This window comes from Panthera uncia, chromosome F1 (genome assembly GCF_023721935.1).
Source record: "Panthera uncia isolate 11264 chromosome F1, Puncia_PCG_1.0, whole genome shotgun sequence".
Lineage (NCBI taxonomy): Eukaryota > Metazoa > Chordata > Mammalia > Carnivora > Felidae > Panthera > Panthera uncia.
In genome coordinates, this window is record NC_064813.1 from 36,102,750 (window position 1) to 36,129,249 (window position 26,500).

The 26,500-nt window shown below is 36.8% G+C and overlaps 1 protein-coding gene across 3 annotated transcripts in view; it reads left to right on the plus strand.

Moving 5' to 3' along the window:
* The window catches only part of NEK7 (NIMA related kinase 7), a 158,922-nt gene that overhangs the window by 47,140 nt on the left and 85,282 nt on the right, over positions 1–26,500 (plus strand). For all 3 annotated transcript variants that reach the window (XM_049634306.1, XM_049634308.1, XM_049634307.1), the window contains one exon: positions 14,291–14,375. In XM_049634306.1, the coding sequence (XP_049490263.1) occupies positions 14,319–14,375 (57 nt within the window). In that variant the 5' untranslated portion in view covers positions 14,291–14,318. The remainder of the gene's footprint in view (positions 1–14,290; positions 14,376–26,500) is intronic.

The window sequence follows — 26,500 nt, forward strand, 5'->3', positions numbered from 1 at the left end:
TTTTTTTTTTAATGTTAGGAATGAGTTTCTGGGAAGAGGAAAGTGCCATATAAAATCCATATGATTTTATAATGAGTTTAGGGGAAAGAAAGAGGGTGGGGAGAGAGTAGAATTTTGAGGTATTAGTAAGTAAGTGCCATGTATTATTATCTTATTTTATAACTATAGGATTTTTAGTTTGCTTTAGCAAAAACCGAAAAATTAAATCATGTATATTTTTAAAGACATCCACTTTTTGGCATTGTTGACTTCTAATAATATGATCTGCTGCCTTTTGCTGTTTGAGTGAAAAAAATCTAACTTTAATCTCAATTAAGTCTCAGAAGTAAAGGCAGAATCAAAATATTAGGTGGTAGTTTAATTAAGTAAGTAAGTCCATTAGGAAGTGAGTTACAGTAAAAGCCATAACACTGATTTCAGTAAGTCAGTGGGTATGGGAAGTAATTAGTTGGTTCATTTAGTTTTTGAATTGGTGGTCCATTGGTTAAGGATTCTGTTTCATGTGATACAAACCTTCACATCTGAGACTTTTAACATATCAATGTATATTGAGGAGGTAGATAAAATTGAACCAGCAGGTGTCAGTAAGCGCCATAATAAAAACATAGTCCTGCTTATCTCAACCTTTGTTACTTTAGGGATGCTTCAATGTAAATCAGCTTCCAAATGATATTTCATTGGACGTCTTCTATGCACTTTAATGTAGAATCCTTCTTTCAGCTGTTTTGGGGAATACGTCTAAAGCATAGCAACAGCTCTAAAAAGATTTAGTTCAATGAAAAAGATGTTTGCCAAGTGCTATGAACTTTTCCTCATTTTAGTGTCTTGAAAAACATTTCACACAAATTATCCCAAATCAAAAAAAGTTTGTATTTAACTGTTTATGTATTTCTCTGGTTATCTGCATTCTACTTAACTTCAGTATTTCATTTTCAATTTCAATATTTCAATTTCATACTGACCAGTTAACCATATGTATTTTACAGAAATAGGAGTAGGAATTCATAAACAAACTGTTCTCATAATGGCCTTAATTTTTCAGTGAAAATATGGTATTTTTATTCTTTCAGCATACAATTAGCTATTTATTTTAGACCTATTCTAATTCATTGAATAGTCGGGGGAAGTAATGTCTGTTTTTTTCACAAAATTGAAAGATTTAATACTTATTTCTTGGTCTACTTTAATTTTTATTAGAAATCCTCTGTCATATTTCCTTGCTCTTCACTTGATAACTTGACAAAAATACGAGTCCAGTAGGCAAATATGCTATCCAGTATTTTGTGATAATCTTATTAGAATAGTAAACAATAAAAGAATGAGTAAGGAGAAGGTCACTGAAACCACAAGGAAGGTACATGAGTTGCAAGATGATCTGAGGTACTTTCATTTTTCTATTTCTTAGCCTACCAAATAGACCTATTTTGCATGTACACTTAACTTACTAAAATCTAGTAGTATCCAGCAATCGTATTCCTAGATATTTACCCAGGTGAAATGGAAACTAATGTGAAACTAATGTGAACCTGTATGCAAATGTTGATAGTGGCTGTGTTTGTAATTGTCCAGAACTGGAAACAATGCAGGTGATGTATCTCAATTGGCAAGTGGATAAATAAACTGTGGTACATCCATGCAGTGGAGTACTACTCAGCAGTAAGAATGAACAGGCTGCACGGAGCAACCTAGACGGGTCTCAGACATGTTGTGCTCAGTGAAAGAAGCCATACTCAAAAGTCAGTATTGGCTCCCATTTATACGCTGTCCTAGAAAACGAAAAACTATAGCGATAGAGTACAGATCAATTTTCGACAGGAAATGTGGTCGGATTTGACTGTAAAGGGACACAGTAGTTAGTTCTAATTAAAAGACATGCAAAGTTTTGTGATAAGGGTATGCATCTGTTTCTTTGTTGACACTGAATATGGGATAATTTAATGTGCTTAAAATTTTTTTTTTGAATGTTTATTCATTTTTGAGAGAGAGAGAGAAACAGAGTGTGAGTGGGGGAGGGGCAGAGAGCGAGGGAGACACAGAAATCAAAGCAGGCTCCAGGTTCTGAGCTATCAGCATACAGCCCAATGTGGGGCTCAAACTTAACCCCTAATGTTCTTTTTTATGTTGTATCTTTAAACTTAGTTTTTAAACTTTTAATTGTGATAGATTTCAGATTTACAGAAAAATTATAAAAACGAACAAAGAATTTCCGTATAATCTTCATCTTGGGGCGCCTGGGTGGTTCAGTCGGTTGAGCATCCGACTTCGGCTCAGGTCATGATCCCACAGTCTGTGAGTTCGAGCCCCGTGTCGGGCTCTGTGCTGACAGCTCAGAGGCTGGAGCCTGCTTCGGATTCTGTGTCTCCCTCTCTCTCTGCCCCTCCCCCGCTCATGCTCTGTCTCTCTCTCTCTCTGTAAAAAATAAATAAACATAAAAAAAAATCTTCATCTTGATTTCTGCAGTGTTAAGATTTTATCGCGTTGAGGGGCATCTGGGTGGCTTATGTGGTTAAGCGTCTGACCTCGGCTCAGTTTGTGGTCTCATGGTTTGTGAGTTCAAGCTCTGCATCAGGCTCTGTGCTGACAACTCAGAGCCTGGAGCCTGCTTCGGATTCTGTGTCTCCCTCTCTTTCTTTGTCCCTCTCCACTCACGCTCTGTCTCTCTTTCTCAAAATATAAATAAACGTTAAAAAAAATTAAAGATTTTATCACATTTGTCTTACTGTGTATATGTACAACACTATAAATGTATATAAAAATGAAACATTTGAGATTAGTTGATGCCCTTCTTACCCCAAAGTACCTCATTGTGCATTTTCTAAAAAGAAAGACATTTGCTGACATATCCACTGTACAATTATAAAAGTCAGGACATTGATATTGCTTTAGTATTGTTACTAACATACAGACCTTCAGATTGTCCCTATAGTCTCCTTTATAGAAATTGAAAATCCTGGATTGTACCTTGCTTGCACTCCTTGTGTCTCTTTGGCCTCTGAGTCTCGAACAGTTCTTCAGTACTTCTTTGCCTTTTAAGACATTGACAGTTTTGGGGAGTAGAGGCCAGTTACTTTATAGGTGTACCTAATTTAGGTTTACTTGGTATTTCCTTGTGTTTAAGTTTAAAGTTTGCATTTCTGGCAGAAATAACACAAGTTACGTTTCTTCTAAGTGTATTATATTTAGAGGCACGTGATCTTTTTATATTCCATTACTGGATTTAGCTTTGATCATTTAACTAAGGTTCTCTACTATAAAATTATCCTGTCCTTTTGTAATTATTATTATTATTATTATTATTATTTGTAATTGTGTGTTTGTGTGGGGGGTTAGATACTTTCAGACACTGAAAATAACTTGTTCCTCTAGCATAGTATCTATTGATGACTCTTGCCTGGATCAGTTGTTTCCCTGATGACTGGTAAAGCGTGATTTTTTAATTCTATCATTCTTTATGAGGTAACATTGTCTTGCAAGGAATAGCTTTCCCCTTTTCACTCTTTATTTATATCTTTATAGGCTCACAAGTTCTTATTTTATTTAGTGCATTATCATCTATTATTCTCAAATTGTTCCACGTGTAGCCAGTAGGAATCATCAAGCTAGTTTCTATGTCCTTTTGACATATCCACATTGTTCGTTACATATTACTGTATTTTGTGGCACAACATGATGTTTAGACTTGGCTTGTTCTTTCCTAGCCTCGGTACTGGAATCAACCATTTCTCCAAAAAGCTGACTCCTCCAAGTGAAGACTGGCATTTAGAAGCCAAGACTGAGTGCTTGGTTACTTTAATGTTTTTCATTATAAATGTTGTGATTGTAATGCTCATTGTTCTCTTCAAAGATCTGACAGTATCCTAGTAGCTCTTAAAAACTTACTGATGATAACACAGAAATGTATGATGTTAGGTACTTCTACTTAATTTTCTTTGTGCTGTCTCATGTAAATGTCACTTGCTTGATTATAGGAAAAAAGTATACACTTAGCATGTTTAATTTGCTTATAATTATCTCAGGGATTTATATATTATATGTGTATTAAAATGGGAACTAGGAAAGGTATTTTTATTTAGGAAATGGTGCTGTAATTATATTTTAGCAGATTAAGATATATATATAATCTCACTATATCTGAGTGCCACTGAAGGCTATTTTATTTATTATTTTTAATATGTAAGTATATTATATTTTGCTTAATAATTTTATTACGAGTTATATGAATATTATGAAGTTTAGCCCACTGACATACAATTTTTTGAAACTAAGTAGTTTTGTCATTGAGTTAGCTTTTACATCTCAAATTCAGGTGCCTAATTTTGTAGTTTTATTTCCTGCAAAATACGTAACTATACACAAGAATTGGGAAGACTTTAATGTGCACTGAGTTTGTGGCTATCTGTAAAAATGTTTGTGGTATTTGGAAGATTTGGGGGACCTGTATGTAATATGCTTAAGAGAAGAACTGTTTTCAAACACATTGAAAAGCCTTAGCTAATAAACAACTAACTGTATGAGAATTACAAGACAATGTATTGAACTCCCCTTCCCCAAAGATTATACTTGGCAAAATTTAGCTGTTACAAACTTTATAGTCTGTCTCCTAATAATTCACAATTAGTTTTTCCTGTATTGTCCTTATCCTGCGTCTTGCCCATCCTAACACCCACCCTATTTTGATTTGTCCTCTGTTGTCTAGTTTGGATGGTGCTATCACTATGTCCTCCCGTCCCCCACAAAGATGACTTTTGGTGTCATCTTTCACTTCCTTTTCTATTATCAACTACAATTGATCAGTCATAAGTCCTAAAAGTCTAAACATAAGCAGCTTTAAAATATATACTGTGTTCCTCATTTACATTCATTTTTCATTCATTCAGCAGATGTTTATTAAGTGCCCATATTTTTGCCAGGTACTTGCTGGGGAATGTAGCAGGAAATAAAATAAGTTCCTGCCTGTGTGTTTACTTGCGTTATGGCAGAGGAGATAGATAATAAACAAGTAAAAAAAAATGAACAAGATAGTTACAGATTATTGTAATTGCTCAGTAGAAACAAGAGTGATGATGTGAAAGATAATGGAGAGGAGGGTACTACTCTGGAGAGGGCTGTTAGGGTAGGCCTGATTTTGAGCCAGCAGATCAAGGATTCTAGGCCTAGAGAACAGCAAGTACAAGGCTCTGATGCTGGGAAGGAGGCCTTAGCAGGTTTAAAGAAGAGAAGGGGGTTCAGTATTGCTGGAAGGTAGACAGTGAGAGGTTGGGATGAGCAAGTATAGAAGAGGTAGTCAGGAGATTATTTACAGGGTTTTGCAGTATTTGGCAAGGAGTTGGGATTTTAGTCTTACATGCAGCGGGTATGTTTTGTTGATTTATGTTTTCAAAATATCACTGTTGAACAGAATGATGGAAAAGAGGACCAATTAGTAGGCTATCATAGTAGTCCCTGTTGGAGACCTAACGATACCTTGTAGGGTCTTATTTGTGGTGATAGGGTACCATGGACAAATCTGAGATGTATTTTGGAAATAGAACAAATGGCACCTACTGATGTGTTGGATATGAGGAACAGGGAGGTGAGGGGAAAAAAAAAGAATAAAGAATGAATTTTAGGTTTTTGATTAGACCTCCTCTTCTGAAAGTATGATCTATAGACTTCTGGGGATGGCGGGGGCAAAAGGTTGGGTGGGGTCCTAGAAGCTGTCTCATGTGGTCTGCAAGATCGGGCAGTTTTTGTAATACTAAGTCATTATCTTTAAAACCCCTGATGTCTTAGCTTGAATCAGTGCACAGACTAGACTGTACTAGTCTTTGTATTCTTTACATGGAAAGAATGTTCTGTAATTATAATAAGAAATGTGACTTTCATTTTTAAATGTTACTGATGAGTGTTATTATTAGAGTGTTATTTTTTATTATTTCTTAACCACAGAATACATGCCTTTTAATATGTGTGATGAAACAGGAAGTATACTTAAAGTACTACTGCAGTAAATCAAAGTTGTATCAAGGAAAAGCATTTGTGCAGTTATTTGAAGAGCAAGCTGAGTAGCTGCTATTTTCATGGAACACCAGTTTTGCTTGAAAGAATGACTGAAAGACAAACTTTGGTTATTCAGGCATGGGTGTTTTGTAGACATTTTCTTGAAAATTAAGTGCCATTCATTTAAAGGAAAACAACTGACATTATTTGTTACTAATGATAAGTATCAAACTTTCAAACTGAAAATTGGAATTTTGGGGAAGTTATGTTCATCACTATGACCTTGACATCTTCCTGGTATTTAAAGGAGATTAGTTGTGTCATTAATGAATGGATTTTTTTTTTTGATTCGTATAATGAAAATGGTCAACATTTCGATGATCTGAGTAACCCAGTAAAGTAAAATTTTCCAGATGACCAATGCATGGTATTACAAAATCAACCATGAGTAAAAGGTCTTTTCAAAGAGCAAGAGAGACCACTGGATTTTAACAGAGTATAGAAGTATATTGATTTGAGAGTCCACATTGCAGTTAACCTGTAAGAATTTGCCACCTGTTGGGGTGCCTGGGTGGCTCAGCTGGTTAAGCGTCCCACTTTTGATTTTAGCTCAGGTCATGATCTCATGGTTTGTGGGTTTGAGCCCTGCATCTGGCTCTGCACTAACAGTGGGGAGCCTGCTTGGGCTCCCCATACACACTCACTCTCTTTCAAAATAAAAATAATAAAATACTTAAAAAAAAGAATTTGCCACCTGTCAAGTTTGGTGTATTATCAAAGGAGAATATCCACAGTGATATCCACATTGGATATTAAAATGTTCCTCTATTTTCCAACTATACATTTGTGGAAGACCAGATTTTTAAAAATATGCTTCTGCCAAAACAACATATTTGAACAGATTGAAACTGCTGCTCTGCAGACATTAATAAACTTGCAAAATGTAAGACAGTGCCTCTCTTCTAATTATTTACTCATGTATTATTAAATTTTTTTTTTAATGTTTACTTTTGAGAGAAAGAGGGAGAGAGAGAGAAAGTGGGAGACGCAGAATCTAAAGTAGGCTCCGGGCTCTGAACTATCAGCACAGAGCCTGATGCGGGGCTGGAACCCACAAACTATGAGATCATAACCTGAACTGATGTTGGACGCTTAACTGACTGAGCGACCTAGGTACCCCTCTTCTAGTTTTTTAAAATGTATCTATTTTTCATGAAAATATGTTATATAGAAACCTGTAACAGTGTTATTGCTGTTGTTTGTAAATGGATTAGTATGTGTTTTAAGCATTTTTCAGTTTTAACTTTGATAATGGGAAATATTGATAGTCATGACCAACGTGAACCAAAGGTCTTTGGGATCCTCATATATAGAGGTCTAGAGACCCAGAAGCTTGAGAATTTGGGGGCTGGACCAACTGAGTAGATTGTGAAGCATATCTTGGGAGATGGGAGATGGAATCCTCTATTTAACGTGGGAGATTGGATATTGGTGTTTGTAGCTCAGAGCTCAGAACATACACCTATGGTAGAGATACAGATTTCAGAGTAATCATATAGAGATGGTATTCAAAGTCACGGTACTGGGTAGGATGACTTCAGCAGAGACAGTAGATTTTTAAAAAAGAATTATAATAATAATAATTATTATTATTATTTTTGAGAGATCCAACAGGGGAGAGGGGCAGAGGGAGAGAGAGAGTCTTATTAATCAGGCTCTGTGCCCATTGTGGAGCCCGACACAGGACTCTGTCCCACAACCCTGGGATCATGACCTGAGCCAAAATCAAGAGTAGGGACTCTCAACTGACTGAGCCAGGTGCCCCTCCCCCTCCAAAAGAAGATTTAAATATTAGAGCACTTCAACATAAATGTTAGACAGGAACTTAGAAAGAATAGCTGTAGTGTAGGAGAAAAGTCAGAAGAATATGGGATCACAGAACATTTTACGAAAGTGAGATGGTCAATTTTGTTGAAAGCTGGGCAAGGTCAAGAAAGAGGATGTGGCAAGCAGCCTTATCATTTCTTGACTGTTGCAGTAGCTTCTTAACTGGTGTTGCTTACGGTTGGGAACCCCTCTACTCAGTCACATGGCAAGAAAGACTGTCTTTCAAAAATAGTGAAATTCTTTCTCTTAGCCGCTTGAAACTCAACATTAGCTCTCTGATACCAACTGGATAGAGTAAATACCCTAACAGTTTTTTCATGAACTGACACCTGTGTTGTTAATGTAACCTGCTACTAACTCTCCACCACCTATCTCCTACTACCTGTCAACTTTAATTTGAAGCTACTTTGTAAGATGTTGTGTTCTGCTTTTGGGTGTTTCAATATCTTTTTTTTCCTTTTCCCAGAATTCCTCTCTTCCTTGGTCATCTAAACCTTGTTAACTTTTCCTCTTCATTATTTAAAACCCAATTTAGATAGCACCTTCTTTGGGCAGCTTTTTTTGATTGAAGATTGGTGGCCAAATTTGTTGAATTTGGTAATGATTATTCTCATCATTGACTTTAGATTTATTAAACTGTAACAGTAATTATTTGATGTTTTTATGACAGACATACATGCATTCATTAATTAAATATTCAGCACCTGTTTTGTGCCGAGCATTGACTTGAGCACTGGGGATACAACTGTGGCTGACACATATATAGGTCCCTGCAACATGGAATTTATAATCTAGAAGGTTGAATATATATTTAACATATTTTAATTTAATTTAATTTAATTTATTTTTTAATATATGAAATTTATTGTCAAATTGGTTTCCATACAACACCTAGTGCTCATCCCAAAAGATGCCCTCTTCAATACCCATCACCTACCCTCCCCTGCCTCCCACCCCCCATCAACCCTCAGTTTGTTCTCAGTTTTTAAGAGTCTTTTATGCTTTGGCTCTCTCCCACTCTAACCTCTTTTTTTTTTTTTTTTTCCCTTCCCCTCCCCCATGGGTTTCTGTTAAGTTCCTCAGGATCTATGGTATCTGTCTTTCTCTGTATGGCTTATTTCACTTAGCATCACACTCTCCAGTTCCATCCACGTTGCTACAAAGGGCCATATTTCATTCTTTCTCATGGCCACGTAGTACTCCATTGTGTATATAAACCACAATTTCTTTATCCATTCATCAGTTGATGGACATTTAGGCTCTTTCCACAATTTGGCTATTGTTGAGAGTGCTGCTATAAACATTGGGGTATAAGTGCCCCTATGCATCAGTACTTCTGTATCCCTTGGGTAAATTCCTAGCAGTGCTACTGCTGGGTCATAGGGTAGGTCTATTTTTAATTTTTTGAGGAACCTCCACACTGTTTTCCAGAGTGGCTGCACCAGTTTGCATTCCCACCAACAGTGCAAGAAGGTTCCCGTTTCTCCACATCCTCTCCAGCATCTATAGTCTCCTGATTTGTTCATTTTGGCCACTCTGACTGGCGTGAGGTGATATCTGAGTGTGGTTTTGATTCGTATTTCCCTGATGAGGAGCGACGTTGAGCATCTTTTCATGTGCCTGTTGGCCATCCGGATGTCTTCTTTAGAGAAGTGTCTATTCATGTTTTCTTCCCATTTCTTCACTGGATTATTTGTTTTTCGGGTGTGGAGTTTGGTGAGCTCTTTATAGATTTTGGATACTAGCCCTTTGTCTGATATGTCATTTGCAAATATCTTTTCCCATTCTGTTGGTTGCCTTTTAGTTTTGTTGATTGTTTCCTTTGCTGTGCAGAAGCTTTTTATCTTCATGAGGTCCAGTAGTTCATTTTTGCTTTTAATTCCCTTGCCTTTGGGGATGTGTCAAGTAAGAAATTGCTGCAGCTGATGTCAGAGAGGTCTTTTCCTACTTTCTTTAGGGTTTTGATGGTTTCCTGTCTCACATTCAGGTCCTTTATCCATTTTGAATTTATTTTTGTGAATGGTGTAAGAAAGTGGTCTAGTTTCAATCTTCTGCATGTTGCTGTCCAGTTCTCCCAGCACCATTTGTTAAAGACTGTCTTTTTTTCCATTGGATGTTCTTTCCTGCTTTGTCAAAGATTAGTTGGCCATACTTTTGTGGGTCTAGTTCTGGGGTTTCTATTCTATTCCATTGGTCTATGTGTCTGTTTTTGTGCCAGTACCATGCTGTCTTGATGATTACAGCTTTGTAGTAGAGGCTAAAGTCTGGGATTGTGATGCCTCCTGCTTTGGTCTTCTTGAAAATTACTTTGGCTATTCGGGGCCTTTTGTGGTTCCATATGAATTTTAGGATTGCTTGTTCTACCTTCGAGAAGAATGCTCGTGCAATTTTGATTGGGATTACATTAAATGTGTAGATAGCTTTGGGTAGTATTGATATTTTGACAATATTCATTCTTCCAACCCATGAGCATGGAATGTTTTTCCATTTCTTTATATCTTCTTCAATTTCCTTCATAAGCTTTCTATAGTTTTCAGCATACAGATCTTTTACATCTTTGGTTAGATTTATCCCTAGGTATTTTATGGTTCTTTATCTTATTTTATGGTTCTTATGGGATCAGTTTCTTTATTTGTCTTTCTGTTGCTTCATTATTAGTGTATAAGGATGCAACTGATTTCTGTACATTGATTTTGTATCCTGCAACTTTGCTGAATTCACGTATCAGTTCTAGCAGACTTTTGGTGGAGTCTATCGGATTTTCCATGTATAATATCATGTCATCTGGAAAAAGCAAAAGCTTGACTTCATCTTTGCCAGTTTTGATGCCTTTGATTTCCTTTTGTTGTCTGATTGCTGATGCTAGCACTTCCAACACTATGGTAAACAACAACGGTGAGAGTGGATATCCCTTTAACATATTTTATATATTAGAATATATTTTTATTTTATTTATGAAGAGATTAGTGGAAATAGATAAAATATAAATATTTTTGGCCTTTGAAAATATGATAATGGTGTGAAACCAATCTATAAATATTCTTTTTTTTTTTTAATTTTTTTCTTTTAACGTTTATTTATTTTTGAGACAGAGAGACAGAGCATGAACGGGGGAGGGTCAGAGAGAGGGAGACACAGAATCTGAAACAGGCTCCAGGCTCTGAGCTGTGAGCACAGAGCCCGACATGGGGCTCGAACTCACGGACCGCGAGATCATGACCTGAGCCGAAGTCGGTCGCTTAACCGACTGAGCCACCCATGCGCCCCAAATATTCTTATTCTGTAATAGCATTAAGAATCTAGTGACACATGGAACTACGTTAGATTTTATGCAGAGAAAATTTTGTTGCTCTTTATTCATTGTACTTATTAAGCTTACATGAAATATGAGAATTTCATACAGATGTTAATTTTCCAAGCAGAGGCTTTTTGACCTCTGTCAAGGGATATTGTAGAAGTGATTTTCCTGTTATGCAGATTGTTAGGTTAAATCACTTATATGATTTCTTTGAGTTTTATGTTGGTTTTTTTTTTTTAATTTCGTTTTCCTTTAGCTTCTTTTCTTCATAATTTTATTTATTTAGACATTGTCACTCATTAGTAGGTATGAGGAAACCCATTTTATTATAATCTAGTACAAACTTCTCAAGTGTGTTCTTAGCATTAGTCAAGCTGTGTGGGATATTAGAAAATGTTACACAAGGAAAGCATTTTTTGACTAAGTTAAACAGAATGAAGTTTTAAATGAATTTAAGTTTTTTTATTAACTACAGGCCTGTTTGGATCCTTTCATATGTCAGTATTTATTATGACTCTCTACGAGTGATTTATATAATGAGTAGTATTTCACAGAGGTCTTTGACCTGGAAACCCTTTTTGTCATGGAGTGTTTTGTGAAACTATCTGTGGGATACTATGTGAAATGCTGATTTTAATGATTTGGATTTCACAGTAAAAGATATTCTAATTCATTACTAGGGTTCTCTTTCTTCTTCAGTCTCCTCCCTTCCTTGGATCCAACACTAAATAAAAACCAATCCAAAAATAGATAAATATGATTATATACCATGACTGAGATTCATCCCAGAAGTTAATACTGGCTTAACATTCAGAAATGAGTCACCATATTTCAACATTTTAATGAACAATATGTGTGTGTGTGTGTGTGTGTGTATATATATATATATATATATATATATATATATATATAATGTTTTTTTAAGTTTATTTATTTTGAGAGAGAGAGAGAGAGAGCATGAGTGGGGGAGAGTCAGAAAGAGGGGGGGGAGAGAGAATCCCAAGCAGGCTCTTCACTGTCAGCACAGAGCTTGATGTGGGGCTTGAATTCACAAAATCATGAGATCATGACCTGAGCCGAAACCAAGAGTCAGACGCTTAACTGCCTGAGCCACCCAGGCATCCCTATGTAAAATCTTCTGGCAAAGTAAGAATAGAAGGACACTGTCTCAACCTGATAAATTAAGACATCTAAGAAAAATATACATCTCACATTAATGGCGAAATGTTTTTGCAAGGGAACATATTTTTCTAAATATGTCACTTTGGCCTATTGATTGTTTTAAGCTGGTTATTTTTAAGATACTGCAAATACATGAGAAGCTCCAAAAACCAAGTAGAAGTTACACCTTTGTATAGGTATTTGTATATATATGTGTGTATATATATATATATATATATATATATATATATATATATATATAAATCTCCATTTGTAAGGGTGTCTCTCTTGCTGTACCAGGAAGAAGGGTTGACCCAGTTCCTGGAAACTTACTAATAGAGAAGGTAATGAGTTAATTCTGCATAACAATCTTACCCTGTCTACTGTGCTTTTCCTGGTTACCTCTCATAACTGACTCCCAACATCTTTTGTCTTTGCCTAAAGACAGTATTTAAGTTGATGGGTTCGACCACTTCAGGGAGTTGCTTGGTTTTCCTGAGTTGCTCCTATGTATATACAAGGTATACATGTCACTAATTTTTTCTCCTGTTATTCTGTCTCATTTCAATTTGATTCTTAGAAAAGCTAGAAGAACCTTGAATGGTTAAGGCAAGTTTTTCCTTCTCAACACTTTCTCATGATAGGAACAGGAAAAGGATGTCTACTCTTTACTTAGGTTCATCGTACTAGAGGTTTTAGCCATTGCAATAAGACAAGAATAACCAAAAATCTACTTGAACTAATAAGTGAGTTCAGTAAGTTGGCAGTGTGTGTGTGTGTGTGTGTGTGTGTGTATTATGCTTTCATTTAATAAATGGCAAGGATGACAGAGTTGTAGTGTAAAGGGGCATGGGGTGAAGGATAATCATTTCAGTATATGATTTGGAATCAATTGGATATCCATATAGAAAAAAAACTAAATATTGTCTTTACATTATGTGATACAAAAATTTAATTACAGGTCGATTATGTATCTAAACGTGAAAGATAAAACAATAAAGCTTACATTAGAAGCTAATGTATGAAAACCTGGAGTAGAGAAATAATTCTTAAATAGTATACAAAGGTATTAATTATAAAGGAAAAGATGACATTGAAAAGGTTTTAGAAAAGACAAATTATAGAATGGAAGGAAACATTTGCAATACAAATGACCCATGTCATTTTTTAAATTGTTTTTTAAAGAGTATAATGAAGTGAGTATGTGTTTTAGTTTCTCTGTTAATCTCACTTAAATGGATCCTAGTTTTTTAACATATAAGTTATATTTTCATATAAAATAACACAAGGAACCTAGAAATAGTTGACAGTGTGTAGAATCAGTGTTGTTGGATGGGCCAACAGCCATGTCTCATTTGTAGTTCAATACTTGAGCCTTGTGCAGTAGGTGACATAGAATTAGTCTTATGTTTATGGAGTTAATGGATGAATGTTTAATAATTATAAGCAAAGTATGCGTAAAAGAGTAAACAACCTCATGAGGACTAGCCTTTTAAGTTTAAACCTAAAATTACAGTAAGAATTGTAGTTGGACATACAGAACAAAAACACTAACATTTTAGAATATGAAGATGAGGTACATTTTAGAATGTATAACATTTACCACATTTATGGAAGCTTATTATGGTAATTATCTTTGCATATTGGCAAGGGTAAGGGGAAGTCTGTTTGGTCTACATGCTATAATGGAGAAGAGAACATTTCATCTCACAATATAGAATTTTCTAAGCACATAATACTACTTTGGAGAAATGGACTTAGTTGGGACAGTAAATCTGCCACTTGTGTTAGCTAAACAGAGCTTGAATTTGGCAAATGGCAGGTAGAAGAGTATGGGGTATGTTCTTGGATACTTTCTGAAATGTTAGGTAAGTCTAATATTTGAATGCAAGCATCAGGAATATGATAAGCAAAATGAGTTGGTAATGATTGCATTATTTAAATTTCAACTTTATATTTTTGCAGAGTTCTAAAGTTCTTATTGCTTCAGACAATGGATGAGCAATCACAAGGAATGCAAGGGCCACCTGTTCCCCAGTTCCAGCCACAGGTAATTTGTTCTAATGAAGGCTGTGTGTGTGTGTGTGTGTGTGTGTGTGTGTGTACAGAATTACAGTTCCTTTAGGAAATAAAACAGCCCCAAAAATGCTAATTATGCATTTACAAGTTTAGTCAGAATTGTTTATATTTTAAATAGTGTTTTAGAATACTTAGTTCTAATGCACCAACATGTAAAAAGACAAACAAATAAACAAACAAAAAACCCAACTATAGATTTTAACTTTAATTGAAGGACCGGTAGGCTTTGTGAGTTAATATTATTAAGCTTAGAGAGAAAAGAACACAAGTGAGGCTGTGCCCAGCTAGTGGGGGTGCCCGTATATGTGGTGCCTGTCTTTGCTTTGGTGGCTGATCCTGCATTATCCACAGCTGCCTTCCATTATTGCTCCTTTTCTCATGTTCTCTGATAAGTGGTGCGTTTCTCCTTTTAGGTGGTTGCTTATGTTTTCGTAACATAAAATGAAGTGAAAGAATGTTTCATACAAAGCTTGCCATTAAGCCCAATATGTAATGATATGCTTGAAAGAATACACCCCTCTTTGTAGGGCCCAAATCTCACTTTTGCTGTCATTCATAAAAGCTACATTTCTCAGTTTTGTGTTTGAGGCATTCTAGATTCTAGAGTCTAGTCTCAAATTTACTCTGCTCATCTTATCTCAGTTTTGCTTAGATAGTGATTCTGAAATTGTTGGAAGAGTCGATGGATATTCTTTCAAATTTCTGTAGTCATATAGGTTGGTGGGACTTGGGTTAAACAGTTACTTGATGACAATCCTTCCTCAGAGCCTTTCTTATTCCGCTGTGCACTTTAAATTTCCCAGAGGAGGACATGGGTGTAAGTGTTTTTCACACTTATTTAACTATGGGACTTTTTTATTATATATTTTTAAGTGCATCTATTGACTTCTCCCAGAATCGGTGTCTGTGAAACCAGTTTCTGTGAAACACAGTTCAGAAAATTTTGCAAGCACTGCCTTTTCTGCCTCTGTGATTTTGTTCCCTTTGCACCCTCATTTTTCTCGCCAATTTTTCAAATCATGCCTGTTTTTTAAGTACCATCTAAAATGCCATTTCTATCATGAAGCTTTTTCTGATTGTAATATCTTCTCTTGAAAACCTGATGATACCTTCTTTGTATGTCTTCTGGTATTTCTGACACTGTTGTATTGTTTTATGTGGACATTTTCTTATCTCTCTGGGGCTACACTCGAAGAGAACTATGCCTTACTCACTTTGGATATGCTGTGGTATTGTACTTCTTCATATGGAGCAGGGCCTCAATAAGAAGATGTCTTTGAAGCCAATCAGGGGCTCCTTCAGATGAAGATGTTTAAATCAGCCCTTTACCTAACAGAAGTTTACATTGCTTTTCTTTGTTATACTTACCTGAATTCTCGGTATTCAAAAAAGAGACCCTTTACCTTAGAGTCAGGCCGCTATTTTTATTTCTTTATTTTTAAGTTTTTATGTAAATTCCAACTAGTTAATATACAGTGTCCAGTATTTTAATTTCAAGATGGTTGTTTTTTAAAATCCGTCTGTATTTTCTGTTATGGTGGTAAATTATCAAGTTTGTAATTAGCACCTTCTAACTATCAGGCATACACACGTTAGCGCCGATTTTACACACATAGGCGAACACTATTATTTCATAGTCTTGTTGTTTCTAGTGGAGATGATAAAAGGAGCCCTCTAAAAATTAGGCAGTTCTTGTTACGATTCTGAAATCCACAGTTTGGAACAGCTCTAAGTTTCAAAGGGGGGAGAAAAAAAGCACTTTCATTTTTGCCTCCCACTGACTCACCGACCAGGAAAGGTCGGAGTGGCAGTAGGAGGCAAAAATGAAAGTAATTATTTTCCTCTGAGACACGAAGCTGCCACACAGCATAAATTTCAAGATTATATATGTGGTTCTGCATCTCTTTTCACACTGTTCCTTTCGCTTATGCCTCCTGCTGCTGCTCCTGTGAGGGTGGACCTCTCTCCCTGTTGGAAACAGGCAAGTGTCATCCCAGGTTCTAGCAGCCTGTGGCAAGTGGGGGAAGGGAGAAGGATTCCTCCCCTCCCCCCCTTCAGACCGATGGTGTGAGATCATGAAAGAAAGATTACCTGACAAGAGCTTATAGGTGTTATTGCTTATTAAATCTTTGAAAAATGTTCCCACTCTTGGTATCATTATTTTAAAGCGCTGGGAAAGGATAGTGTCTGCTAGGGGTTGACAACCTTCTTTTGTTTTGTTCCACACCATTGGACTGAATAAGGGGGGTGATATGGCAACATATGGTTAGCCAAGTGACTTCTTTCACTTTTGTAATGCTAATATCAGTCTGGACATAAACAGAAATCTGGGGAAGTCAGCTTTCTAAGTGTCAAATACCAATTATGCCCTGTTATAATGATGAGTGATGTATATTCCTGGCATATCTTTCCTTTCCTTGTTCTGAGATGAATACTCTAACCCCACAATATGAATATATGGTCTCATTTTTAGTATAGGAGTTTTTGTTGTTGTTGTTGAAGTTTTAGATTATGAGATTTATGTATCTTTTAAAATGTGCTTTTGCACTACTATGATTCTCTTGAACTTAGAGAAAAATTTTTTTCTGTCAGCTTTCATTTTTTCCCTTCCCTTCATTTCCTTCCTTCTTTCCTTCTTTGATTCCTTCCACTAAAGCCTAGAAGATACTGCAAGGATATTTTAACTAGATTCTAATTTATATATTCTCATTGCTTTAGAACTGTTGTTTGTGGAACGATGGGTTTAGCTTAATTAAAAGAAATACAGACTGTGTATAAGATGGTGACAGATAAATGATAAAATGTTTATTTTCTACTATGAGACTAATTTTAAACAATGGAAGTTTACAACTAACGTTTTGTGAGTATTTTGATTTATCGTCATTATTTGAAGAGGGCTATGGTACATTCACATTCTTATCATAAATTTAAATACAAAACAATTATAATCAGTGTAATACTAACGATTTCTGGTAGTGATTAGAAGGAGAATTAATTTTTTTAATTAATTTATTTATTTTGAGATATAGAGACAGTGCACTTGCACATGCACGCTAGTGGAGGAGGGGCAGAGAGGGAGAGAATCGCAAGCAGGCTCCCCACTGTCAGCATGCCCCCCAACATGGGGCTCAAACTCATGAACTGTGAGATCATGACCTGAGCCGAAACCAAAAGTTGGATGCTTAACTGACTGAGCCACTCAGGCACCCCAGAAGGAAGATTAATTTTAATTGTAATAATCTTCAGGGCTTAGATTATAATTATTATTTGTAAATTTGTAGATATCTAGTGTTAACGCTTTCGCTACTTGTGAAAGAGGGAAAGTATCCCACATCTGCAGGTAGAAAAATAGACTGTCCTTATTTAGCTTGGAAGGTATGAGAATCTTGCCTTGCTGTTTTCCAATCCAAGCAGAAAGGTAGACTGACCATTCCTTTAAGCTTCATTGCAGCCGAATCCAGAGTCCACTTGTGCTTTCGCATCTCCGTGAAAGGAGTGTGAAGAGGTGAGGTTTGCCTTGTAGCATGTCAGGCTAGTAACCCAGGTGTGTTGTGGGCCAGAGCGAAGCGGCCCCCAGTGAACTCTATTGCGTGGATAGGATTTTTGGACATGATAACTGTATTACCTTCCCTTCTCTCTCTCTCTCTCTCTCTCTCTCTCTCTCTTTTTATAATTTTTTTAAGTTCATTTATTTTGAGAGAGAGAGCATGAATAGAGTAGGGGTGGAGGGAGAGGGAGAGAGAATTCCAAGCAGTCTCTGCACAGAGCCTGCACAGAGCCCCACGTGGGTCCCGAACTCATAAACTGTGAGATCACAACCTAAGCTGAGCTCATGAGTCGGATGCTTAACTGACTGAGCCACCCAGGCTCCCCTCTTCTCTTCTCTTTAACTTATTTTTACAGAATTACTTTCTTTATGAAATAAGGGTCATCGTTTAGCTTGCTTCTTTTGATAAATCGATTTTGCCAAGGTACTTGTCATACAGCATTGAGCAGAGCTTTTATTTTGGGGAGTCTTTATACAAGTTTAGATGTAATGGTCTTCTTTTAACAAGTTTAGTTCATTGAATAACTTTATTAATAAAGGTACAGGAGAATGAGCAGCTGCTGTTTTGAGGAAAGAAGACTCTTGCTATACATAGTTTAAGTTCATGAGCATGAACCTCAAGTAACTCTTAATTCTGTATCAGCAGCCATATCCTTTTAATGCCTTTTCTTCCCAGTCTCCTCAGTGACTACTTCCTAGTTTTTCTTCCTCAGCCCCCAACACTTTTCCCTCCATCCTCAGTCTCAGCTAATGCTCTTGCTTCCTACTTCACTTAAAAAAAAAAAAAAAAAAAAAAAAAAATGGAAACAGTCAGAAGAGAATGCTCACAGACCCCTACCATGGATATCCTCCTCCCGGAATTTGTACTCCTGTGATCTGCCTTTTCCTTTTCAGATGCAGAAGCCACACTGTTCTCAAAGGCCAGTGCTCCCATGAGCACCAGATCCCATCTCCATCCCCTGCTTATTTCAGCTTCCTCTACTGAGTCCTTTCTATTACATACTAAGGTGCTGTTATTCTTTCCATCAAACAACAAACCAAACCAAACAAACTCAAAAAACAGCATTTGAAGGCCTCCCTGTCTCCAGCTGTTGACCTATTTCTCTGCTGCCTTTTATTGCAAAATTCCTAGAAAGATTTATTTGTAGTTTTGTCTCTCCTTTCACTCTCTGAAGTGTATTCCAATTAAGCTTTCTCCCTGACCATGCCACCTACACTGCCCTTGCCAGGATCGCACTTCCCATGTTGCTCGGTCCAGCTGTGGGTTCTTCGGCCTCATCTTCCTCACTTACAGCTGCATTTGATAGAGTTGGCCATACTTTCTTCTTTGAAGCCTGTTCATTGCTTAGCTTCCAAGAACTTTGTTTTTCTCATGCCTTAGTGGTCTCTCCTTTGCTGATTTCTCCTCCCCTCCTGAACCTCTTAACAAATCAGGACTCTAACTATGATCTATATGCTGCTGACTCTCAGATTTACATCTCAACCCAGACCTCTGTCCTGAATTCCAAACTCTTGTATCCACTTGCATACTTGACATCAAATTTGCATGTCTGAATTCATGTCTGAATCTGAACTCCAAATATTCCTCCTAAAACTGTTCTCTACAGTCTTCTCTGTCACAATTAGTGGCAGAGAAGTTGCCATCCTTTCAGTTGCTAGGCTAAAGCTTTTAGGGACATTCCTGACTCCCTCCAATGCCTTGTCTTCTATCTAATCCCATAAGCTCTAGCTTTAAATATATTTAGAATCGGAATACTTCTTACCCTATGTCACCACTCTGGTCAAAGTCAATTTTTCACAGACCTTATTGTGAATGGCTTCCCAGTTGGTGTCTGCTTCTGCCCTTGCCTCCTTTCACTGTACTCTCAACACAGAAGCCATTACAAAAGTATACAGAATTTAAATATAAAATATAACATTGTAGTCAAATCATGTCCGTTTAAAACCTTCTAGTAGTTTCTCATCAGCTCGTTCATTCATCTTCTTCAAGTACATATTTGAATATCACCTTCTTTGATCATTCAATGAAAATTGAAATTTCACGCCAACCCAGTATGCCTTCACTGCCATATTTTTCTCCGTAGAATTTATAACCTTACTGCTTTTTATTTTGTTCGTTCCCGTTGTTTTCTTAGCGTATAAGCTTTATCCCTAGTCTCCAGAATGGTACCCAGAGTGCATAGTCGACATTAAGTAAATGTTTGTTGAAAGAATATAAACTTGGTGTCAAATCAATCAGTTCTCTTTTTAAGCACCACCTTTTTGAATATGAATATTAAAATATACAAATATCTACAGAATTTCTCTTTCATTGTACAAGTAACCGCCTACACCCCTCATTTCTTACTGAACGCTTTTTTTTTCACCTCCTTATTTTAACTGGAGCGTTATCTCTTTCCCCCATGGACACTGCTTCCCCTGTCACCCTCTCACGTGGAGGCTACTTGTTCTCTAATAACCATACCATAATGATTAGGAGGTAGCAACAGCAGCCTTCTCCATCCACAGTACCTCTTTCTGATCACTACTCCTTTTTCTCGGGGGTAGGAAAGGGTGAAGCCTGCTGTACTGAGGCTTCTGCTCCCCATCTAAAGGATTGTCACCTTTCTGATAGCTCTTATCTTTTGCTCAGGAGAGCAGGTGATGAGGACATTACCTCTCACATGATTGAAAACCTGACCACCCAGCTTGCTGTCTTACCACCTTCATCCCACTTTTGTCCGGGGTGCTGGTATGGCTGCTACTGTTGGTATCTACCGATTAGTGAGTTCTTAAAATGCACCTACTGTGTGCTAAGTCTTTTGAATACACTGCTTCATTTATTTCTGACAGATAACATACAAAACGTTGTTTTTCACACACTACAAGTAAGGGACTGAGGCTCAGACTAATGAACTAATTTGCCCGTGGTAACATAGCTAATAAGTGGTGGAGTCCGGATTTGACCCGGGGTTGTCTGACGCCAAGCCAATGATTCTTTAGCTTTCACGGAGAAAGCTCCTCGTGCATTTCCTGGCCAGTTGGATCCTAATCACCATGACTCTTGATATTTTTCTAGGTACCTCAAGTACCTAGTCTTCAAGATGAACTTTGTTATATTCTGCCCAAGGTTGCACTTTTGGTTGTGATTATTACCACCATCCATCTAGTTGCCCAAATTACAAACAAGGGAATCTCATACATTATGTCTAGGCAATTACCATGTTCTCTTGGTTTTATTTCCTAAAAAGCTATCTGATCTGCTAACTCTCTGCATCCTGACTGTACTACTCTAGTTTACCTTTTTCCTGGATTATTTCCAAAACTTTGTAACTGAGCTCTTTACCTTTCATTTTATCATTTCTAGTTCATTCTGTACATTGCAGCATGAGTTATCCTTTTAAAGTGTGCATTTCCTTATATCACACTCCTTAAAAGGCTGCTTTTTATTGCTGTTAGATGAATTTTTGCATTTCCTTATATGACTTAGAAGGTCTTGCATCACATGGTCTCTTACTTCTCTCACTGAATTTTGTGTCTTTACTTATTTTGGACTCAGATTCAGTCATATCTTGCTTATACTATGCTATCTTTCATCTCTAAATCTAAGATAAGATAGTAAGGCAATGGTATTCAAGGATATTTAGTCACTAATGGAACATGATGAGAATAAAGGCTCATTATAATGTTGTATAAACTACATTTCATGATAGAGATAATGCAGATAGTGTTATAGTAGAGGAAGTGTATAATTTGGAAGACAACAAAAAGATAACTCTCAGAAAAATAATGATTGTGTAATTCCTTACACTAATATGCTTCCAACAAATAAGATCATACTTTGAAAAGACATATGCACCCCTGTGTTTATTGCAGCATTGTTTACAGTAGCCAAGATATGAAAACAACCCAAGTGTTCACTGATAGGTGAATGGATAAAGAAGATAAGGTATCATCTTGCCATTTAAAACAACGTGGATGGGTATTATAGGGTATTACGCTAAATGAAATAAGTTAGAGGAAGACAAATACCGTATGGTTTCACTTATATGTGGAATCTAAAAAACAAAACAAATGGACAAATAAAAAAAGAGACTCTTAAATATGAAGAACAAACTGGTGGTTGCAGAGGGGAGGTGGATGGGGCGGGGGGACAAAATAGGTGAAGGAGATTAAGTACTAACTTCTAGGTATAAAATAAGTAAGTCACAGAGGTGAAAAGTACAGAATATGGAAAATAGCCAATAATATTGTAATAACGTATGGTGACAGATGGTGACTATACTTACTGTGATGAGCATTGAGTAATATATAGAATTGTTGAATCAATGGCTTATAAACCTGAAACTAATATAACATTGTATATCAGTTAATACTTCAGTTAAAAAAAAGAATATATTATCTCAGCATCCCAGTGTTCACATTTGTGGGTCATATTTTATGTTAGTGATAGTAGGATAATTTCTACTCAATAATGTTTGTTGGATAAATGAATTAATCTCTAAATGAAAGTTAATTTAATTTATACCTCTTCAGCTAAATATTTTTTTAATGTTTATTTATTTTGAGAGAGCGAGAGAGAGAGAGAAAACACGAGCAGGCAAGGGACAGAGAAAGAGGGAGAGAGAATCCTAGGCAAGTATTCTCTGTGCTGCCAGTTCAGAGCCCAACGCGGGGCTCCATGTCAAGAACTGTGAGATCATGACCTGAGCTGAAATCAAGAGTCAGACGCTTAACCAACTTAACAGCACCCCCGAGCTAAATATTAATCGAGCTATATTATGTTAATATTATATCATATAGATTTTAGTTACTTTAGAGTTCTTTTAGGAAAAACCTACATTGTAATAGAGAATAATAAGAAAGCTGTCAAATGAGAAGTGTCATTTCAAAATATTTAAAGTTTCGTTGGGTTTTGAATTTCGATTGTTCATATATACATACTTAGAGGTAAGTGTTCCTCAAATTTTAAAGGAAATACCTTGGGAAAGTTAGATGATTTAAAAAAAAATGCGAATACAGTAAAGATTCTTTCATCTGCTATCTTGGAAATTTCTGTTTGAACAGTCTGTTCAGAGTGATGTGGGCAAAGATGAAGCCAACATTAATTAAAATAGTTTCCCAATGTATTTGGAACTGCATTCAGTGCCTGAAATATAGATTAATAATTATAGTGATGAGAACCATTCCATTTTTGAGGGTGTATTTGATATTTGGAAATACTGCAAAATTGCTTGGAGCCAAGTATTTATATTTACTTGGTGAAAAAAGTAAATAGTCTTGGTATTCTTCTTTTGACCAAAATGAGATATCTTATCTTCTAAAATGAGACCAATAATTTTCATATGATTCACAAACTGATTACTATTCTAAAGGAGGAATTTCAAACCTAGTAAAGTATTGGAAGCCTTCCTGGAGTAAGTCTATATGTGATCATGACACCTGTTTTGAAGGGCAACATTGAATGTATGGATTCTATTATGTTTGTTAGAATTTGGTCATATTACTTCCAGGGCAGAGGCAGAGTAGGAGGACCTTAAACCTACCTTGTCCCCTGGTACCGCTAGATAACATTCAGGTCAGTGTAAATACCCAGAAAACAACCCAAAGACTGGCAGAACAAACTCTACAACTAAATGTAGAGAAGAGGCCACATCCAATAGGTCAGGAAGGGCAGAGATGCAGTGGGTCTGGCCGGGAAAGGGAGGGAGCACAGGGGTGGAGGGGGTGAGAAACAGACTATCACACTGGGGAGCCTGCAAGGCGAAGATGAATCCCCATAGCATTTGGCATTGAAAGTTAGAGTGCCAAATTTGGTGAGCTCTTTCAACCAGCAGAACTTAAAGCCTAGAACTTTAAAAATCAGCCCACTCAGCTCTGAAAGAGCCCAGCAGGCATAGGGAGCTGAGTCCCCACCCTTAGAGAGACTGAACCACAGATGGCCCTTGGAGATACAGCCTAGAAGCAGCAGTTTGAAAAATGCCTGGCTTATATGGGAGGGAGAGTTATTTACTAAACTCAGAGTTCCCTGAGGGACTTCTCCAGGAACAAAGGATCTGGCAGGCACCTTGTCCCTCCCCTGCCCTCCAGCATAAACACACAGCTACCTGCAGGAAGCACGCAGCACCAGCATTCACAACCTAACTTGCTTACACCTTCCCACCCCCTCAGCTAGACCTGCCTCAGTCAAGGTGCAGGGGATTCCCTCCCCTAGATGACCTGTGCAAACCTTGCCAACACTGGATCTCCCAACTGCGAGCTTTGTGGGGCCTCAGTCCCATTGCCGGCAACGGTGGCTTGTGACCTCCTACAGGGAACACAGGCACTGTGTTAAAACTGCATCTCCCACCCACATATACTTTGTGGAAGGGCCCTGTGGCCCAGGTCTCTGATGGCTACTCCTCCCCTGTGGAGGAAGACCAGGGCCAGCACCACCTTTTTAAAAGTGCACTTCCCACCCACTACTTTCAAGTGTAAGAGACACAGCTGACGTTCCTAAAACACAGAAATGGACACAAAAGTTTAGGCAAAATCAAGTGACAGAGGAATATGTCCCAAATGAAAGAACAGGACAAAATCACAGCAAAAGACCTAAGTAAAATGGAGATAAGTAATGTGCCTGATAGAGAATTTAAGATAATGATCATAAAGCTACTCACTGACTTGAGAAAAGAGTGGAAAACATCAGTGAGATCTTTAACACAGATATAAAAAAGAACCAGTCAGAGATGAAGAACACAATAATTGAAATGAAAAATATACTAGATGGAGTAAATAACAGGCTAGAAGAATCAGAAGAATGATTCAGCCACCTGGAGGACAGAGTAATGGAAAGTAATCAAGCTAGCAAGTTAGAGAATAATTATTACGCAAAATGAGAATAGACTTGGGGAACTCAGTGACTACTTCAAGCATGGTAACATTCATATTATAGGGATCCCAGAAAAAAGAAGAGAGAGAAAAGGGGGCAGAAAATGTATTTGAAGAAATAATAGCTGAAAACTTCCCAAATTAGGAGAAGGAAACAGAAATTCAGATCCAGGAGGCACAGAGATCCCCCAATGAAATCAACCCAAAGAGGTCCACTTGAAGACACATAGTAATTAAAATGGCAAAAAGCACTAATAAAGAAAGATTTTTAAAAGAAAAAGAAAACAGTTACTTATAAGGAAAACTGCATAAGGCTATCATTGGATTTTTTCAACTGAAACTTTTTAGGCCAGGAGGGAGTGGCATGACACATTGAAAGTGCTGAAAGGACAATAATCTGCAGCCTCTATTCAGCAAGGCTGTCATTTAGAATAGAAGGAGAGATACAGAGTTCCCAGGCAAACAAAAGTTAGAGGAGTTCATGACCACCAATCCAACCCTACCAGAAATATTAAAGGGGAGTCTGAGTGGAAAGGAAAGACCTTAAGTAAGAGTAAGAAAAATAGGAAGCACAAAACCAGTAGAAATAAGTTTATCTGTAAAAGTTAGTCAAGGGACTCACAAAATAAAAGTAAAGTATGACCGCATATACCTAAAACATGGGGAGGAGAGACATAAAGAATGGGTTCAAACTTAAGTGACTGTCATCTTAAGATAGGCTTCTTATGCACAAGATGTTATATACATAACTGAATGGTAACCGCAGATCAAAAACCAGTAGTAGATATGGAAAAAATAGAGAAAGGAATCCAAGTATATCACTAAAGAAAGCCATCTTAACCGCACTAGAAGAGAGGAAGGGAAGAAAGGAACAGAGAAGATACACGCGCGCGCACACACACACATACAAACAAAAAACAAAGAACAAAATGACAACAAATATCTACCTGTCAATAATTACTTTGAATGTAAATGGACTAAGTGCTTTAATCAAAAGACACAGGGTGATGGAATGGATAAAAAACCAAACAAACAAAAAAACAACATAAGACCCATTTATATGCTCCTTACAAGAGATTCACTTCAGACTTAAAGACACATGCAAATTGAAAATGAGGGGATGGAGAAACATTTATCATGCACATTGATGTGAAAGGAAAGCTGGGGTAGAAATACATTAGATAAATTGACTTTAAAACAAAGACTATAACAAGAGATCAAGAAGGATAGTCATATAATCATTAAGAGGACAATCACAAAAAGATGTAACAATTGTAAACATTTATGCCCCCAACAAGAGAACACCCAAATAGATAAAATAGTTAATAACAAATATAAAGGAACTAATTGCTAGTAATACAATAATAGTAGGGGACTTTTACACACCACTTACATAAATGGACAGATCATCTAAATAGAAAATCAATAAGGAAAGAGTGGCTTTGACACACTGGACCAGATGTATTTAATAGATATATTCAGAACATTCTCCTAAAAGAGCTGAATACACATTCTTTTCAAATCTATTTGGAACATTCTTAAGAATAGATCACATATTAGGTCACAAAAGTCTCAACAATTTCAAAAAAGATTGAAGTTATACCATGTATCTTTTTTTAAAAAAAATTTTAATGTTTATTTTTGAGAGAGAGAGAGAGAGAGCACGAGCAGGGGAAGGGTAAAGAGAGACGGAGACACAG